The 19,270-nt window shown below is 37.4% G+C and overlaps 3 protein-coding genes across 4 annotated transcripts in view; 2 read left to right on the top strand and 1 right to left on the bottom strand.

Moving 5' to 3' along the window:
- LOC141905055 (small ribosomal subunit protein uS19-like) overlaps positions 1-19,270 on the bottom strand; it is a 251,138-nt gene that overhangs the window by 19,048 nt on the left and 212,820 nt on the right. The gene's annotated exons all lie outside the window — the stretch shown is intronic.
- Positions 41-2,182, top strand: LOC141905258 (uncharacterized). Its single transcript, XM_074794082.1, has 5 exons — positions 41-306; positions 783-949; positions 1,037-1,276; positions 1,663-1,833; positions 2,037-2,182. The coding sequence occupies exons 1-5, from the start codon at positions 41-43 to the stop codon at positions 2,180-2,182; spliced, it is 990 nt and encodes a 329-aa protein (XP_074650183.1).
- LOC141905867 (spatacsin-like) lies at positions 2,064-19,145 on the top strand. The gene is made up of 37 exons (XM_074794943.1): positions 2,064-2,464; positions 2,568-2,688; positions 3,352-3,502; positions 3,796-4,274; positions 4,535-4,714; positions 4,902-5,107; positions 5,608-5,810; positions 5,935-6,178; positions 6,518-6,733; positions 6,962-7,053; positions 7,211-7,524; positions 7,765-7,840; positions 7,918-8,089; positions 9,229-9,458; positions 9,527-9,635; positions 9,723-9,882; positions 10,177-10,420; positions 10,984-11,097; positions 11,179-11,321; positions 11,663-11,860; positions 12,122-12,226; positions 12,306-12,477; positions 13,585-13,802; positions 14,332-14,646; positions 14,836-14,988; positions 15,068-15,184; positions 15,286-15,448; positions 15,570-15,754; positions 15,835-15,972; positions 16,084-16,150; positions 16,712-16,876; positions 16,974-17,116; positions 17,189-17,296; positions 17,380-17,548; positions 17,628-17,860; positions 18,176-18,327; positions 18,831-19,145. The coding sequence occupies exons 1-37, from the start codon at positions 2,187-2,189 to the stop codon at positions 19,018-19,020; spliced, it is 6,723 nt and encodes a 2,240-aa protein (XP_074651044.1). The 5' UTR covers positions 2,064-2,186; the 3' UTR covers positions 19,021-19,145.

Genomic DNA, 19,270 nt, shown 5'->3' with positions numbered 1-19,270 from the left:
TATGATGCCATCTAATAAATAATCATGTGACTGGTTCAAAATGGTGGACGTCAAAAAAACTATGAACGAAATAAAAATTTTGAATTTCGCTGCGTTAATCGCTTCAGACACGATTAAAAACACATCTCACTGCGTCCCAGATAATAACTTCTTATTGATAGTTTATGACGACGATTATTTTGGATTATTGAATTTAAAGAGAGGGGTGTGGGAGTGGCGAAATATTCAAATCCCTATCTCTCCTCAGCCTCCTCAGCATCATGCTGCTGCTGAACTCACGTGTTACGAGGATAACCGATGCGACAGGTAATTTTTAAAATTCTAAACCTGTTGCTTTAATGATACCAAAATGGCGGACATCAATGATGAATCCTGGCTTAAAACGTGACGATTATATGACATAGGTCCTGGAATCGGAGTCCTAATAAAATGAAATTTGTTACGGACACTATTGTAACCCTGGTAACGTGGTTTATGATATATAGAGACTTAAACCTAACTCCATTGTTTTTAGCTCGGGATTCAATTTCATGTAAAAGTTGTAAGCTGAAAACGGTTTAAGTTAGAATTGTTGTCATCATTGAAAACACATAAGTTCCCAATAGCAATTAAACCAAAAATTGAGTTTATCTTTTTTGTGAAACTGGATACAGATCTAGTCCTTAGGCAGTAGCGAGTAGGGTTGGAACTAGTTTATCAAACAGCTGATCGGCTATTTTCCATCCATTTTCTAATAGATGGGTTTCCAAAACCTCTTCATAGATAATTCTTTAATATTTCAGGTTTTGTTGGAATTTGATGAATCCCGCGGATGGCGATGAACAATTGAAAACTGTTTTAATGTTCTGGAAATTGGAGAAATTGACCGCATTTGAAGTAATCAATAGCGATTCATCAGTCGTGAACGTTTGGACGAAAAATGAATTATTTTCATCTCTCAAACAACGAGGTTAAAATTTATTCGATTCCATCAGAAATATCTGAGATTTTATACTTTATTCTAAAAGTGTCATTATTTACTTTGTTTGATTTTTAGAGCCGTTATTTGAAGCTGTTTCTGCTACAGTAACTCTTCTGAAATGTGATGATGAATTTGTTTGGATTTTGATCGAATCGAATGCAGTGAATAATTATTTACTGAAATGTGACTGGAAACAGAGTTTGATAATCGAGCACCGTCCTATTGCGGGTCGTTTGTTACAGTTCCAGAATCAACTGACTTTGAATCAAACTAAAAATCTCCTCATTTTAATGAGAAATCACACGAGTGTTTTATGTATCCTTTTATCTCACAGAAATCGAAACATGCTTTGGAGAATTTAGTAAAACTGGAAATGATTAGGTAAATTTGCTAGCAAAATAGATTTACAATTGTTGGTCTTGTCAATCCAGGGTTTATGGGTTTAAACCCTGGTGGCGACAGAGTTTCTTGGTCGAAGATTCTTCTCTGGTCTCTCCCCCATTCGGAAAAAGAAACATCAAACCCGCTATTAATGCCCTACGTGGCGCTTAGCGGGTTGAGGGAATTTAAAAAAAAACAATTGTTTAGTCCATGTATATCAATAGTTCTAATGTGACATGCGGCAGAATGATGCCTGTATTTTATCGGGTTCAGTTTGATATTGAGATAAAAGTTTTCTTCACCTTAACTTTTAAAACAAGCATTTGTTTCACTTGAAACTGGAGAAGAATTGACAACAATAAACTGGCGTGATTGTATCCGTGGTGATAATGATCAGATTTGTAAAATTGCCGTCGATGATCAACTGAAATCTGTTTGTATTTTAACGAACAATAAAAACATTTATAAAATTCCTCTTGTCATCAGCAGCAGCAGCAGCAGCAGCAGCAGCAGCAGCAGCAGCAGCAGCAGCAGCAGCAGCAGCAGCAGCAGCAGCAGCAGCAGCAGCAGCAGCAGCAGCAGCAGCAGCAGCAGCAGCAGCAGCAGCAGCAGCAGCAGCAGCAGCAGCAGCAGCAGCAGCAGCAGCAGAGTTAGAACAACGAGTTTATTTTCATCTTCTACTTTCGTATCGAAGAACCCAGCAGGAACTGTATCAGGAACTGTATCAGGAACTGTATCAGGAACTGTATCAGGAACTGTAGCAGGAACTGTATCAGGAACTGTAGCAGGAACTGTATCAGGACCTGTATCAGGAACTGTAGCAGGTCATCATGGTTGTGATCAGATGTGGAATAAAGACCTTGGTTCGCTCACTTCCGGAACCACACAACATCAACTGAGAAAAACTCAATTCAGTGCATTTTCAAATACGAATCGTCCAAAATCTGATAAACTTTCTGTAACATTCTGCGATTTGTCGGAAGAACTGGTTAATGTTGAACCGAGTGATTTAAGTGTTTGCGATGGTAACATTTGTTTGATTGGCAGATTGATAGATTCAGCTACTGGAAATCACGTATTGATTCATATCAATCACTTTGATAAACAACTCTCAAAAATCAGGTAAATTTATTTGGCTACAGGTCTTTGAGATTAATGAGTTTTAAAAACAGATTTCTGATGAATATTCAATGAATTGTGTAATTATTTATTCTGTATGTTTCAGTGCCGAAGATGGTTGTTTTATTCTACTCTCAAAATCCAGTGTTTTCCCACATTTACTTATTACTGCATCTTATATATCAGCTCTAGTATTCACTAATCAACCTGAAGGATTAGTCAATAAGGTATTTAATTATCTAGAATTTAAATTCATCTGCTCCAAATTGATTTAAGAATGAACTGAATGATGAAAGGGGTTTAATCGTTTTCTTAGAGCTGGGTCCAGTTTCTCAAAAAAGCTGAACTCTTAAATTTGCTGATTCATTGTGTTGTATTAATTATAGTTGATGCAGTTTGATTCAGCTGCTACTGCTGATTCATTGTGTTGTATTAATTATAGTTGATACAGTTTGATTCAGCCGCTACTGCTGATTCATTGTGTTGTATTAATTATAGTTGATGCAGTTTGATTCAGCCGCTACTGCTGATTCATTGTGTTGTATTAATTATAGTTGATGCAGATTGATTCAGCCGCTACTGCTGATTCATTGTGTTGTATTAATTATAGTTGATGCAGTTTGATTCAGCCGCTACTGCTGATTCATTGTGTTGTATTAATTATAGTTGATGCAGATTGATTCAGCCGCTACTGCTGATTCATTGTGTTGTATTAATTATAGTTGATGCAGATTGATTCAGCCGCTACTGCTGATTCATTGTGTTGTATTAATTATAGTTGATGCAGATTGATTCAGCCGCTACTGCTGATTCATTGTGTTGTATTAATTATAGTTGATGCAGTTTGATTCAGCCGCTACTGCTGATTCATTGTGTTGTATTAATTATAGTTGATGCAGTTTGATTCAGCCGCTACTGCTGATTCATTGTGTTGTATTAATTGCTGGGACCGATGTTCTATTCCGATTCACGCTCTCGAAGATGGTTTGAAGCATCGTCAACTCGATACTGTTGCTTTCTTCCTCAAGAGTAAAGAAAATGGTAACTAATTTCAACAAAGCCTTTCGGGTCACAGTTTCATAAAAATGATTAACTATTAAATCAATTTTAAGATAAACTGAATGAAGAATTAATCGATTAAAGAATTAAATCCTTCAGTTCTTCAAAGTCTTCCTTAGATGTGTCATGTACATTCATGTATGGCAGGTTTTTTGTAGGTTTTGTTTTAAAGGTGGAAATGGATTCTATGAAAGATATAATTTATCTTTTGAATGACATCTGCTGAATTCATAGCTGAAGTTACTTACTTTAAAAAGTTGTGTTTATTCTTGCAGCATTTTTACAAGCAGCAGCACCAGCAGCAGCACCAGCAGCAGCAGCGGGAGATGAGACTGATTTAAAATCGATATCTCAAATGGATATCGCTCAATTCGATACAGCTATCAAATTACTGATATCAAATATACAGGAATTCATCAATGAACATCAATCAAAACAATTCGCTGAACAACTTTTACAAATTACACTCACGCATTTACATAAAATATTACAGAATTTAATCATGAGAAAAAACAGACAAAATATTAAACACCGAACTTCATTTCAAAATATTGAAACGGTGAAATGTGACGAGTACGAGAATCAGGAGGAAACGCAACTGATTATTAAAGTTAGTCGATATATTCTATATTTACGCAATGAATTGAAACCTACGTCGATAACGAGAAGAAGAAGAGCTGAAGCAGTTTATAATGAATCAGAGAGAAACAGTTCAAATGAAGAATTATCCAGTTATGACTGTATGTCCGTACAGGTAATGAGGAGATCACTGCAGTTACTGGTTTCATCACTGATAAACTGATTTGTATTCTCTCTTACAGATATATCAATAATCCCTCAATGATGATATTTCAAAGTTTATTTTTCGAGCAGATTTGAAATTTATCTAAATCTGATCTTCAAAAAAACGATAATGTTTCCTGTTTCTCTGAAGGATCATTGTAGGATCTCTTATTATGTGCTGTGACTGTTCCACTCAGGTATTAATAATTCTAATTGTTTTTATTTAATAAGGAAGCAGTTGAAGATGGTTTAATCTCTGGATCTCTGGCGTCCGTTCAGGGTTTCCTGTGTAAAACGTACGGCGTTGAAATCGGAAGTTTGAACGCGATACTGAATATTGGATTACAGACCGTTCTGATTCATCTGAAAGATCACAACATTCAAACTGCTTCGAAACTGCTGAAAAATATGGTTAGTTCTTTCTGAAAATATGTTTTTTAACCTTTCACTCGTGATGAAAAGCAGCAGTTGATATTCTAATGTAAATCTAACTAAGTTCTATAGATTTTAGTTCAATTCGACTCTTAAGATACTTTAAGAAGAAAAGAAGATTTTATTGATTTGAAGGCTGTTAGAATGTAATGTAAATATTTTTCAGGGATTTGAAGTGAACGAGAAATTAAAGGATATTTGTTTAATGACGACCGATCGAAGATTGCGTGAATATTTAATCACGATTTTATCCGATGAAGTTTTAACCGACGAAATGAAATCAATGATTCGATATCTACATGAAATTGAAACTATTTATTCGTGTCAATCGTTTGACGAAGTTTTATCACAGATTTTACAACTCGTTCAAACGTAAGTTTTATAATCGCTGAGAATCTGACGAAAATTGATTTCTTTAAATCTAGTTTTACGACCCAAGAACAAGTTCCACAGTTACTGATTTAAAAGTGGTCTTAGCTATGGAATTGAACGGTCTTAGACTGGTTTCAAACTTAAATAACCTGTTAGTTATAATTTTACAACTGACAAGGTTGTAAATCTGAGTGATGACACTGTGTAGCTGGGAACTGCTCTATAATATTCAGTAGTGTTTGGAGTGTAGACATTTCGCTGAGTTGAGAATCACGGAGATAACTGATTTTTTCTGGCTTGACTTAAGTAAAAGTTGGTAACTTCTGAGTGAAAAGAGTTTGCAGCATTTCAACCAAAAGTCCTTAAAACGAATAAAGATAAAATCACCCCGATTCACAAATTCCATAATTGAGTTAAGTGAATGAACAATTGTGGAACTAAATGCTAAATTTGCAGAATGAAACGTAAGAAAGAGTAACTTATTCTATTTGAATATTCAGAGATTGTAGCGATGTTGAACGGATATTAAATTCGATAGTAGAAGGTGAAGGTCGTCATCTACCGGTGGGCGAGATTGAGCCGTCTGCCGACGTAGATAACTGTGAATCACCGAGTTATTCGCATTACGTATTGTCATGGTTACGTGATTTAGATGAAAATACGATACAGTTAATTCTACTTGATAAACTCATCACAACGAGAGGTAAAACCGGGTCTAAACGGAGTCTAAACCGGGTCTAAACCGGGTCGGTCATGACCACAGTTAGTAACTAAACCTGAACCTGAACTAACCTCAGCAGAATAGATATCAATTTCATCAATTTCAGATACTTGTTTCTGTGAGAAAATCAACTCAGAAATAATTTGGACGTATCTCGTTAAACACAACAGAAAAGACGAACTTTTGAAATGGATTCGAAAACAATTTCCGTTGAAATGTGAGCCACTGATTGGTGGAGAGCATGAAGTGGGCGGGTGGCCGTATAATCGATTGATTACTCAACAGATGATTGACACAATTGATAGTTGTACTGATTATATCAAACAGATTCTACTTACAGAATTAGCCAGGTATTATTCTACTAATTCACATGTCACTAATGTACATAAAACAATGATGTTTTGTATGAATTGTGTACATGTACACATGTACTTATATTCTCATCTATATTACTATGTATTTCTGAATTTCAATGTTCTGTTTACAGTGAAGAGGAGTTATGTTTTATTTGTAGGAGAGGAATGTTCTGTATTTGTGTTTTATTTGTAGGAGAGGAATGTTCTGTATTTGTGTTTTATTTGTAGGAGAGGAATGTTCTGTATTTGTGTTTTATTTGTAGGAGAGGAATGTTCTGTATTTGTGTTTTATTTGTAGGAGAGGAATGTTCTGTATTTGTGTTTTATTTGTAGGAGAGGAATGTTCTGTAGTGAAGAGTTCAATGATTTCCGTCTGATGTTGAACCGATGTTGTAAAATAGATGACGTTTTCTCGATGGAATTCATCAATAATTTCGCTCATAATCGATCGAATCTAAAAATAGATTCATTCTATGATCACCTGATTGACTCATTAATAACCAATCAGCAAGCAGCTGTACTTTACCAGGTCACTGACCAGCAAAACAAGTATGTTCAAAAACACATATTTCAAATGTTTTAATATGGGTCTCGTTCATGCATTAATTCATGCCCTTACATTTCTGATTTTGAATTCTAAATCATTCCACCTGAATGATTCTGGTCTCTGAAACAAGTGAATAAGATATCAGACAATAAGTGAATAATCCTGATCTCAATTTGTATTTTGAGTTCAATCTGCGTTTATTAGATAATGTACACATTTTGTATGCACAGTTATCTGAGATCTATCGCCTCAACTCGTCGGTCTGTTTCATCATCGGTTGAAATGATGCTCAATTTCCAAGAATTATCTCACAATTCACAAGGTAAAAACATAATATCTCATTATCATCGAAGTCATTGATAATTAGAAGGTTATTTGATCACTTTTAGCTGATGTTGTCTGTACAGAGGCCTTTGATGGTAAACGATTTAAGCTTGAACTATTCTATGAATCTAGATTCTGAAATATTTCCATTGCAGATAAATCTCTGATATGTAAAGCGAGTTTATCGAACGGTAGATTTGTCTACGATACTGAAACGATCAACGAAATGTTAGACGCGGGTCGTGTGTTAGCGGTGGTTGCTACGTTACAATATTGTCAAGTGCCGTTCGATCAGCTAATGTCCGGAATCCAGGACGAGGTCATCGGTCATCTCAACGTTCAGTCGATTCACCAATATCTGAAACAGTATCCAAAACTTTACTCAGCGATCAGTCCAGCATCTTCTACTCCATCCTCATCCCTGTCGTCATCGGTTACTCAGGATATCACTGTCTATCAACTATTACAGGTACTGAGTTGTAACTCTTGATATCCCTGCAAACTTAGAATGAATAGAAAGAGTCCGTTAAAGATTTCCTTGGTCTAATGATTTATTTGATATTTCGATTATATTCTAATAGTCATCTTCACGAAATATCTATTTTATAACCAAGTGTGCGATTTTATCCTATAATTAATTCACTGAAACTCCTTGAAATCAATATTAATCCTGTCCAGTAAACTCTGATCCCCTGAATGTCATTTTTAGGGTAATGCACCATTTGAGCCATCGAGATTGTTTGGTTGGCAGAAATATAATTCAACTTTAGCTGAAGGTGAAAAAGGTAAGTGTTAATTCCTGATTATCTCAGGATTCGAAACTGATTACATTCAGTGATATTTTCTGGTCTATATTTTTCAGATATAATGAAATTGATGCCTAATTTCTCGAGGTTTGATTTACAATCTCAATACGGATATACAGAATCATTACAAGCTTCTTATTTCTTACTACACGGACGAGCTTCATTTGCATTTCTAACATTCGTCATGTCACAATTAGAAACTGGAGTTTCACAAATTCCTCAAAGCAAGTGAGTATGCATACACTGGACTAACACAGCGTGGACCCTGTTCCCCTCTCAGCCTGGACCCTGTTCCCCTCTCAACCTGGACCCTGTTCCCCTCTCAACCCGGACCCTGTACCCCTCTCAGCCTGGACACTGTTCCCTTCTCAACCTGGACCCTGTTCCCCTCTCAACCTGGACACTGTTCCCCTCTCAACCTGGACACTGTTCCCCTCTCAGCCCGGACCCTGTACCCCTCTCAGCCCAGACCCTGTACCCCTCTCAGCCCGGACTCTGTTCTCTCAACCTGGACCCTGTTCCCCTCTCAACCTGGACCCTGTTCCCCTCTCAGCCCGGACACTGTTCCCCTCTCAACCCGGACCCTGTTCTCTCAACCTGGACCCTGTTCCCCTCTCAACCTGGACCCTGTTCCCTTCTCAACCTGGACCCTGTTCCCCTCTCAGCCCGGACACTGTTCCCCTCTCAACCCGGACCCTGTTCTCTCAACCTGGACCCTGTTCCCCTCTCAACCTGGACCCTGTTCCCTTCTCAACCTGGACCCTGTTCCCCTCTCAACCTGGACCCTGTTCCCCTCTCAACCTGGACCCTGTTCCCCTCTCAGCCCGGACACTGTTCCCCTCTCAGCCTGGACACTGTTCCCTTCTCAACCTGGACCCTGTTCCCCTCTCAACCTGGACCCTGTTCCCCTCTCAGCCCGGACACTGTTCCCCTCTCAACCTGGACCCTGGTTCCCCTCTCAACCTGGACCCTGTTCCCCTCTCAACCTAAACCAGTGTTCTACAACAAACATTAGAATATCAATATGTTACACCTGACGATGATCTCTAGGAGTGAGATCGAAACGTCGTGTCTTATATATATTTTAGATTGAATAAATAAATTCTTGTTTTTAAATTCTTTTGATCTGTAAATAGTGGGATTTTATGTTATTATCCGTTCACCACGTTTGAGTGTGGTTATCGTTCTAACAAACATTAGACATTATATTTATTGGCACACTCTCTAAAACTGATCATTCACACTTCAGTAGTGAATGTGTAAAGGGCTGCGGAATGAAACATGTTTAAAACCTGGATTCTCTGATTGAGAAATAGAGAGAATTGTTGTAGGGGATGATGATCTATAAACTGATTTCTATTTGATAGAATTAACATAGCTTGTAAAAAAGCTAAACACCTAGCAGTGAAAAACTTCAACAAACCGATGATATCGGGAGCATGCGTGGCGTTTATCAAAATGCTCGGAAGAGATACCGTACTGACACGGGTATATTTGACGGCGGCTAACACTATTCACAGTAGACGGACTTCATGGATGACGGCGGGAACTATAGATAAACGTAGAGAGGCCGAACGCGAACAAGAATCAAAAACCAGTAAGTGGAGACGTACATTAATCTCAAACTGTTCAGTTTGGTTTTTACTGATGTCATTTTATTTTCAGTTCAGTTAATCGTGTCTTGTATGAAGAATCAGAGAAAGTTTGCTGGATCAGTTTTAGAGGAGTTTGAGAAAGCGATTCAATGGTCGATTGAAAAAGACAATGTTAAATGGTAAAAACTTAAACTCTTACGCATCAAAACCGCCTTACTGGTTTCTATTGTTGTAATATTTGGATATTGTTGTTGTTATGGTTACAGCGATTCGACCGAGATGATATTAAGATGGCAACCGGTATTGTTGTTCTGTCGTTATCACAAACTACCCTTGAGTTCAGTGCCGTTAGAAGTTTGCGCTAAAGATGACAATTGGTTGAGTTTTATGCTGTTCTCACATTTACATCAGTATGAGAAGGAACAGGTTAGTGATATCCCTGCTCTTAACCCCAGGGGCCGGTTCCATAGTCAGGGCTCAGACTTAAGACTATTCTAAGACCAACTTAGTTCTATAGCCAATCTAACAACTAAGACCAATCGTAAGATTTTAGACCACTTTTGGTCTTAAGTCTTGACTACGGAACCAGGCCCAGGTCTCCTATTGATAACTACTTGATGTAATTGCTTGAAATTATTTTCAATTTTTTTGGTTGATTTCGTGTTGAAATATTGGATTATTGTCAGTTTGTTTTTAAGATCGGATGAATTTTTGTTTCAGTTGGAAGGAATTTTACATCATTTTCCCAGTAAACAATTACAGGAACATTTGTTTTATACGCTGGAAAATGTGGGAGTAGTAACGACTCCTGGAGGAGGAGGAGCCGCAGGAGGAGCAGCTGTAAGAGGGGGGAGGATACCAGCTGCTGCTGCTGCTGCTGGACGAGTTAAAAAAGATCGAGATGTTAGAGCTTCACTTTACAGTCGAGTTGGTGTCAGCCGTAAGAAAAGTAAAACTAATCAAGGTTTGTATAAAACACACGCATCGAGGTTCACAGTTTAATCAGGATCCAGTTAGTTGTTAACTGTTTAATCATACATTGTAAGGAACTGAGCAAGAAACTGTAGAATAAATGAGGTTTGATGAATAATGGCTGCAGTTCTATAGTTATAACTCATGATGGTAGAACTGGTGAATAATGAAGCAAATCTCGGGGTGAAGTTTGGGTGGGATTTAAGACATTTCATTGTCCGATGATACGGAACTTAGTTTTATAGATGTATAAGTTTATTTTGAACCTGAGGGCCAAGAAAATTTATGATATTGAGTGAGCGACTGGGCGTGTGTATATGAGTACATATGTGCGTGTATCTTCTCCTTTTTTGTTGTCCCAGGGTGCCTACACTCACAAGCTTAGCTTTATCTATGGCACCCCTGCAGTTATTTTACCTCATTGTATATGAACGAGATCATAATGTCTATATTATTATAATTATAATTGTATTCATTATATATTGATGTAAATTATCCAGGAAATAAAATGATATGATATGATATTACAATGTAAGTTTGATGTATGTATTTCAGGTGCTACTGATGGTAATAGTAGTACTGATAGTAGTGAAGAGGAAGATGATGATACGACTACTTCATCTGCGTTTGAATCAAATACTCAAAACCCCGAAATTCCTCAAACTAAACGTAAATATATTACCGGATAATTCTGTTTCTGCTTCTCTCTTCATATCTGTGACTTCATCGTAAAAATCTGTTTATTTTCAGCGATTAAAGTTGAATCAGTCGATGATAATCTGTTCTCCGTGTTATTCAGCTGCCAGGCAACGCATTGTCCGTGGCGCTCATTGTTGGCTCATTCGATCGCTCACAAGAATTGTGTATTCGCAGTGTTGGCTGCGTGTTATAAGGTACCATGGATACAAAAGACATCAGGATCCAGTTCCACAGAACTTGTCAATTTGATGCTTACAGCTGAAATCAGTTTATTTCTAATGATTTGATGAGTCTAATCTAATATGGAACTGGATCTGGAACTGTGGAACTGCATGGATCCAGAACTGTGGAATCGGATCTGGAACTGTAGAACTGCATGGATCCAGAACTGTGGAACAAGATCTGGAACTGTAACTGGATCCAGAACTGGAATCTGTTTGTGAACTGATAGATCTGTCCTGGGTTTAGTTGTTGATTTTGATGATGGATCTAGATTTTGAAAGAGTTGAAAATGTTTTGATTAATTTGTTTTTAGGACCACGATAGTTTATCATGCGTGTGCTGTTGGTTAGTAAGTTCTGCTACTGATGCTGTCACTGATGAAATTAGAACTCATTTCGTCAGTTTAGAGAATGTCGCTTGGTCGTCTGATGACCTCATTCTGATAGTAACGTTATTGATTGATAACCGTCAAGTGCAGACGATTTTAGAAGCATTTCAAATATTCAAATATGTAAGTATTTTATTGATTTAATTATAACATAACTCCTCTACAATGAATGTCACAATCTTTAACTATAGAATTAATGGATAGTTTGAAAAAGGTTTCCTACTACCGGTAGTTTCTAGTTCCCCAATTTCCCAATTACTGGTTGAATTTTGCTCATCTGAATCCATAACACGGATAGAAATCAACTGATTTCTACTCCAGAGTCAAACTTGTGACAACTGTAAAACTTCTTACTGGTTATAACTCATGATTTGTAACTTTCAGAATGTTGTGCTATGCTCGTTATTTGGTTTCATGCATACAAGCATCAGGAGAGACTGGACCGCCGCGCAAAAACATCTCGAAAACTTTAAAAACACAATGGAAAAGGTGAAGAAAGACCAATTTATTCATGAGTTCAGAAATTTTGTGAGCAGATTCTAATTTCTGATGTTTGTGATATTTTCAGATGAGATCGAAGCAAGTTAAAAACGAATTAATGATCGACGTGAATGAAACTGAATCAATGACTTTAACATTTTTAAAACGATTTCTCATTGGATTTGAATCGATGTTTGATATCACTAGAATCCTGAATACGATTCATAAAAGTGCATTTACTAGATCTATCAACAGAACAGGTACTCTACATACCAACAGTAATCACTCTTCATATCTGTTTGATTCATTTTCAATTAATCATCTTTTCGATAAGTACAAGGATGTTCTTGTCGTCTTTCTGAGTCCATTGTTCGTTTATTTAAACCTTCAAGTTAGTATTCTTGGTTGACGGGACAAATCACCAGGAGCCAGTTGCACAGTCGTGACTTAAGTCCAATAGTGGTCTTAGACAGGTTAAGTCTAAGCCATGACTATGCAACCGGTCCCAGTAGCTAATTAACAGTCTACAGTTGACTCTGCTCATCTCAGACATATATGTTACTCAGATGTTCATTGAAATACTTTTCTGACCTAATGGTTTAGGAATTATCATCCAACTTAGATATCACTCTCAAATCAAAAGATCTGACTTGAGCGGAGTCTACTGTACCATCCAACTCAGTTATCACTCTCAAGTCAAAAGATCTGACTTGAGCGGAGTCTACTGTACCATCCAACTCAGTTATCACTCTCAAGTCAAAAGATCTGACTTGAGCGGAGTCTACTGTACCATCCAACTCAGTTATCACTCTCAAGTCAAAAGACTGATCAGACTTGAGCGGAGTCTACTGTACCATCCAACTCAGTTATCACTCTCAAGTCAAAAGATCTGACTTGAGCGGAGTCTACTGTACCATCCAACTCAGTTATCACTCTCAAGTCAAAAGATCTGACTTGAGCGGAGTCTACTGTACCATCCAACTCAGTTATCACTCTCAAGTCAAAAGACTGATCAGACTTGAGCGGAGTCTACTGTACCATCCAACTCAGATATCACTCTCGAGTCGAAAGATCAGACTTGAGCGGAGTCTACTGTACCATCCAACTCAGATATCACTCTCAAGTCAAAACATCCGACTTGAGCGGAGTCTACTGTACCATCCAACTTAGATATCACTCTCAAGTCAAAAGATCCGACTTGAGCGGAGTCTACTGTACCATCCAACTCAGATATCACTCTCAAGTCAAAAGATCAGACTCGAGCGGAATCTACTGTACAATCAAACTCAGATATCTTCAGCAGAGTAAACTGTACAAAACTATGACTACAATTTCATTGTATAATTTCTCTTTTTTCACACTTGCAGTTCCGATGTTTCATAAGTTGTGGCAGATGTACGTGATAGCTGAGAACTGCGATTGTTTTCTGGATCCAGCTCTGTTTATTTATCCCGAAGATGAAGATAGTTTCAACCACAGCTGTGAAGAAGCTTTGAATGAGATGATGGATAAAAAGAATTATGTGGAGGCTCATGAATTCGCTCAATTAATCGCCTTCCCTCGAACTGAAATAACCATCAAACAAGTAAATTATAGTTCAACATCCTCAATCTATGGTGAAAACCAGTCTAAGACCATCTCAATTCAGTAGCTCATCTAACAAACTGTCTTGATATCTAAGGCCTCTTTTGGTCATGACCTGTGGGCTTAATCTGTTAGATACTTTATGAAAGGAATCCTTTTGATCCATGTGGGAAATGTCAGTTTGCAATGGGACCTGAAATAAATAGCTCTTGCTAAACTGATCTGTCCGATGAAAGAATATTTTTGATTCTAAGCTTTTGGTAAATTTTAATTTTCTGGTTCTCAAGAGTAACGAGACAAGTAGTACTATATAGGTAAACTATTTATTTGACGCATGAGCTTTCGCTACTAATGTATAGAAGCTTCATCAGGAGTCATTCATGGTTCTCAAGAGTTTATTAAAGTTAACAATGAAATAAGCCCAATTGAATAACAGGTTAACGATGTATTTTTGATTGACTCTACGTCTGTCAGTAATCCACTGGATAGTTTAAACATTTCAGGAATGGATTTTGAATCTATTTTTTCAGTTAACTGATGAATTGAAGGATATGCGTTTATTAGAGATTTGGAAATCAGAACAGGCTCGAATCATGTTCTGGAAAAATTGCAGTAAAATATTAACTGAACACAGCGCAGATGCGGAACCAGCTGCGACATTCTTCCTCGGAGCATCTGCTACTTTGATTGACACCTGTCACGAAAAACTTGTCACATTAGAATTGGCTTACGATTGGCTGAACAAAGTTGACAACGTTGACGCCACTTTACGAGATAAACTCGACAGTTTACAGTTGGAAATCTGGCAGAATAAATTGAAGGCAGAAGAGAAACTGATTTTAGATGCAAGTGTCGCTAGGAGAGAGAGAGAAATGAAATGAAAATTAAACAAAATCGTCTCAGTTCCACAATTCTTGATAATGTTTCAATTAAAATTTGTTCATATTCAATGTTTTTACTCTAAACCCAGCAGAAACTGTAATGTTGTCCGTGGTTACGTCTGAACTGATCGTATTATTGTTTTGAATTTGCAGCAGACGGAGAGAAGGCGTTCGATTCCCGATCGGTTGGAAATGTTCGTTTCTGAAAAAACTGAACCGAAAAATAAAGTCGAAAAACAAGAACTGCTTCAATACGGGAAAATGCCACGCGACGTGGAATATACAGATGAGAGATATACAAACTCGGTACTACTACTGCCCCCTAGTGACTGTTTTATTAACCAGGTTATGTGGAACTTTAAAGCGTTTGATTGTTGATTTTCAGGAAATGGCCGCGTTGGATTCACTGTTCGGTAAATTATTGAATAGCGGAAAGATTTCAGAAGCTGGTCACCTGGCGGCAGAGCTGAAATATTATAACCAGGATTTAGCTATAGTTCTAGTGAGTATCTGACATCAGATCCCTTCCCCATTCACTCCCCCTCCCCCTCCCCTCCCCTCTAGATAGAGAGATTGAGGGAGAGTTTAATGTTTATATTTTAGACTATCATACGTTTGGCTCAAGGCGCTATTTTACCCGAAAATATCGACTCATCGGTTAGAAATCTACTGACTAAAACGCCCCCTAGTGACGCTGTTCGACGTCGAAGACTCAGTATAACAGTAATAAACCCTCCAACTACCGGTCTTACCAGATCTAATAGTAGTAAGTTTAAAATATGTAACCATAGCAATAATTTGATGAGTAACTGACAAATTTGAAAATGCTTGTTCACGTATTAATGTGTTATAATGGTAGAAGATAATATGGTTCTGCGTTGTTTTAGTGATGAAGTCTATAAATGATGAAGCTACTGGCGCCGTTAGTGCTGATAGTAGTGTGGCTAGTGCGTCGGAATACTTTGCCCGTGATGCGCAGGAAGTAATCGATACTATTGAGAGTTTAAGCGAATATTGTATAAAAGGGAACCAGGTTTGCTCAATGGTCATTACAGTTTATAAGATAGCTCAGGTAACGCTTGGCCCAATTCTACAGTTTATATTGAGATCAGATGATAGAGAATCAACAATAACTGTTTTAATTGTTGCCAGGTTTTGAATCGTAGCTATGAATCAGCGATGAAAGAAGATGAATTTATTTTACTGGAAGCGTTGTTAGTTTGTCAACATCCAGATCGTTTCCGATTGGCTAGAAATTACATTGTTAGTACCGGTTTACCCGACAACCAGGTATATTATGATTTTGATTACTATAGTTCGCCATCTGTTGGACATTCAGAGAAGTAAAGCATGATATCGATGACATTGACATGGAACGTGTTTTAAACATATCTATTACAGGTTGCTGGTTATTTGGTTGATGCAATACTCCATTCTTTATCGGTTATTACTGGTGCAAGTACAACCAGTAAGTATTCAACTTCAGAAATGATAATGATATGTGTGCTTAATCCAGCCAGGCTGCTCAGAGCGCTTTACATTTTTCGGTATTATTACCCCGGCCAATTTTATACTATAACATGTATCAGTCAACTCTTCCTGGGGAGAAGTAACACCGAGCTGCTAACAAGCACTCAGGAGTCATCTATCAGGCCAGGTACCCATTTACTCCTGGGTGGAGAAAGGCAATGAGGATAAGTGTCTTGCCCGAGGACACTACGGCAATGTACGGGGTTCGAACCCATGACCTGGCTTCCCAGAGTCGAACGCTCTTACAGTAAACAAGTAATCAACATCCTTCAGTTATTGATTCACTTTATAACAGGTCTTTAAACCGTAAACCACAAGCTATGGTGACAATTTTGTCACTTGTAACAGGACCTTGATATTTGAATTGGGTTGTGGTTCATAAAAATACCTGATTGTGAATGCGTAACAATAGTCAAATGGCTTCACTGACCTCAGCAAACCCTGCCCTAAAGCTATTTTGTGATATGAAAGATACAACTGATTCTGCTATTTGTTTTAGACACAGCGAGTGCTCAAAGTGTAAATGAATTGATTTATAATCCGATGGAAGATCGTACTCTATTCACTGAACTGATGAGAATGTGTACAGATTCTACAATTCTAGGAAACAGATTGTTAGATGCAGCTAGTACTTACACGACTAACCCAACTAGTAATACTGGATGTGAGTTACACTGTTTAAATCATCAGTGATCGCTGGTCTCTCTTCAATCCATGGTGACAGAGTTTCTTCACGTGTCTCTATCCTGCTGTATTTACAGGTTTATCGATGGAAGTTGAATTATTAGTTCATGCTCATGAATGTTACACCCTAGCGTGTAATATGGAAGGTATTGCGAGGGTATTACGTGAAGCTAGACGATGTACTGACTGTTTGGCTGCTGCTGAAGAATTCACTTTGATCGTAAGTGCTTCTTCCTCCGTTACTGAGAATATCTCGCAAACGGGATTCATTGTTGATTTGATTCGATTGTAGATTCGATTATTGACCGGTGTCGCCCGATTCAGTGAAATGACTTACGTATTCGACCTTCTGCAACAAAACCATCAGTTTGAGTTATTGTTCCGTAAAGGGATGGAAAAAGTAAGTTATCGTTACCACAATAAAGCTGCTGAGTAATACTATTACATACTGTTACTGGGTTAATGTTGTATGTTTATTTAAAGGAGAGTAAATTACGTCTGGCTGTGTTAGACTATCTAAAGAGAAGTCACCAGACAGACAGTGATATGTACACAATGGTTTCCCTACACTTTACGATGTATCGCGAGATAGCGCAGACTTTAGAAGAGGCCGCGCTACAACAATTAAAACAGTTCAAAAAGAAAAACATCGGTAAATATTGAGACCATTCGAATGTTTGTTACTATAGTAGTGAAACGGTTTTAATTGTTGTAATAATATGTTTCTATAGAGATGAACAGTGAGAATCAGATGATATTACAGAATATCCAGCAGTATTATTGCGATGCAGCTGAGAGTTACGTTAAAGAGGATTGTTTACGTCACGCTCAGAGATGTCTGAAACAAGCGCGACTCGTCGCGTTACAACTTAAACTTCTCTCAAACGGCAATAAAACACAACTACTGCACATGAGTGACTTGAATTTAGCTGGATTTATCGCGACTCATACGAACTTTTGGGAGGTAAATGTATTTATAAAACTGAGCGAGATCTATTTACAACTGTTGCAATAGACATCGACTCATCAGCATCTTTCTTACCGCATCAAATCAGTTTTAAACCACTTGCCACCTTTCCTATTGATTCTGGACATTCAGTCATTGTGGTGCTACTAGTTATGAAGTTGTAATGATAAACCCGATGATAAAATGTCCATCTCATAATTCTGGCTAACTGACTAAACCATGGTCATGATTTAGGGGTCACTTATTCAAAAGTTAGTTAAAGTTCAGTTGGTTATTGTCAGTTATTGGTAATCGTGTTGTTTTATATTTCAGTCGTATATAGTATCTGAAGGTTATGGTAAGAGTCCGGACTGGTCGAATGCGTTATATCATAACACTGTCATTAACGGTGATATTCAATTTCTAGACGATTTAAAATCACATATTAGTTTAGAGGAATCTCTATTCTGTAATGTGGTTGAAAGGTAAATATCGTACATCACACGATTCAGTTCCACTGTTCTCAACTTAGAAACAGTACTTCATTTCCAATGTTTTTAACTGTCAAACTTAAACCGAGAATCACAGAATTGTCTGGGGACCATTTTCAAGAATGACTTAACTTGATGAAAATGGAGATTGAATTTTTAGACTGAAATTAACTACATTCTTAATAACAAGTCAAAACCACTGTATACAATAGATAAAAAGTGAATATTATGAATAAAGAATTTAAAAAAAAAGAAACAACATTTCGAACGTTTCTCTAGAGATCATCTTCAGGTGTGAGGGAATAACTAGAAATTAGTGGGTTTATATACAGGGAATACCAAGTTAATTGGGTAAATTTCTGAGTTAGTAGACTATTAGGAACTAGTGAGGGATGAAGTAATATACTCAGAAATTTATCTACCGGTACATGTTCATAACACTACTCTCTGATTGGTTGAATCGATGATGATTAATGATTGGTGGTTTATTATTTCAGGTATAAACGTGAACCGATGAAATCGAGTCAATTACAATCGAATATTAAATCTATTTTATCGCTCTGCTCTGATATGAAATTGAAATATGAATTAGCGAGTTCATTAGGATTCACTGAAATCATGCAGGAGCTGATGAAAACTGAAATGGTCGGTTCATATCTCAGAGATGTGATTGGATCAACTTCCTGATAACAGTTGGTGCTGATAGTAGGGACATAGCCAGCCTTTCATTTGTGATACAATGACTTTAATCTATGCATTTTGTGATTGTTGTATGTAACTAATTTCTATATTTAATTGTAATTTCTGTTAAATGATTCAAATATATTTTCATTCATTCAAAAGCGATCGAGTTAGTTTTTGATGTCATGTGGAAGTCCAGTAATTGCTGATACCCTGAGGGGTCTTGATACTGAATAGAGGATGTACAGGGGTGTCC

This window comes from Tubulanus polymorphus, chromosome 5, assembly GCF_964204645.1.
Source record: "Tubulanus polymorphus chromosome 5, tnTubPoly1.2, whole genome shotgun sequence".
Classification (NCBI taxonomy): domain Eukaryota; kingdom Metazoa; phylum Nemertea; class Palaeonemertea; order Tubulaniformes; family Tubulanidae; genus Tubulanus; species Tubulanus polymorphus.
The sequence above is the reverse complement of the archived record's forward strand: the minus strand, read 5'-3'. Positions and strand labels throughout refer to the sequence as shown.

Coding starts and splice junctions, on each gene's coding strand:
- LOC141905867 (XM_074794943.1), top strand. CDS start 2,187: ATGTGGAATAAAGACCTTGGTTCGCTCACTTCCGGAACCACACAACAT. Junction 6,179..6,517: donor CTACTTACAGAATTAGCCAG/GTATTATTCTAC, acceptor TTTTATTTGTAG/GAGAGGAATGTTCTGTAGTG. Junction 11,098..11,178: donor CGAAATTCCTCAAACTAAAC/GTAAATATATTA, acceptor GTTTATTTTCAG/CGATTAAAGTTGAATCAGTC.
- LOC141905258 (XM_074794082.1), top strand. CDS start 41: ATGGTGGACGTCAAAAAAACTATGAACGAAATAAAAATTTTGAATTTC. Junction 307..782: donor GAGGATAACCGATGCGACAG/GTAATTTTTAAA, acceptor TTAATATTTCAG/GTTTTGTTGGAATTTGATGA. Junction 1,277..1,662: donor AAATCACACGAGTGTTTTAT/GTATCCTTTTAT, acceptor TTTTAAAACAAG/CATTTGTTTCACTTGAAACT.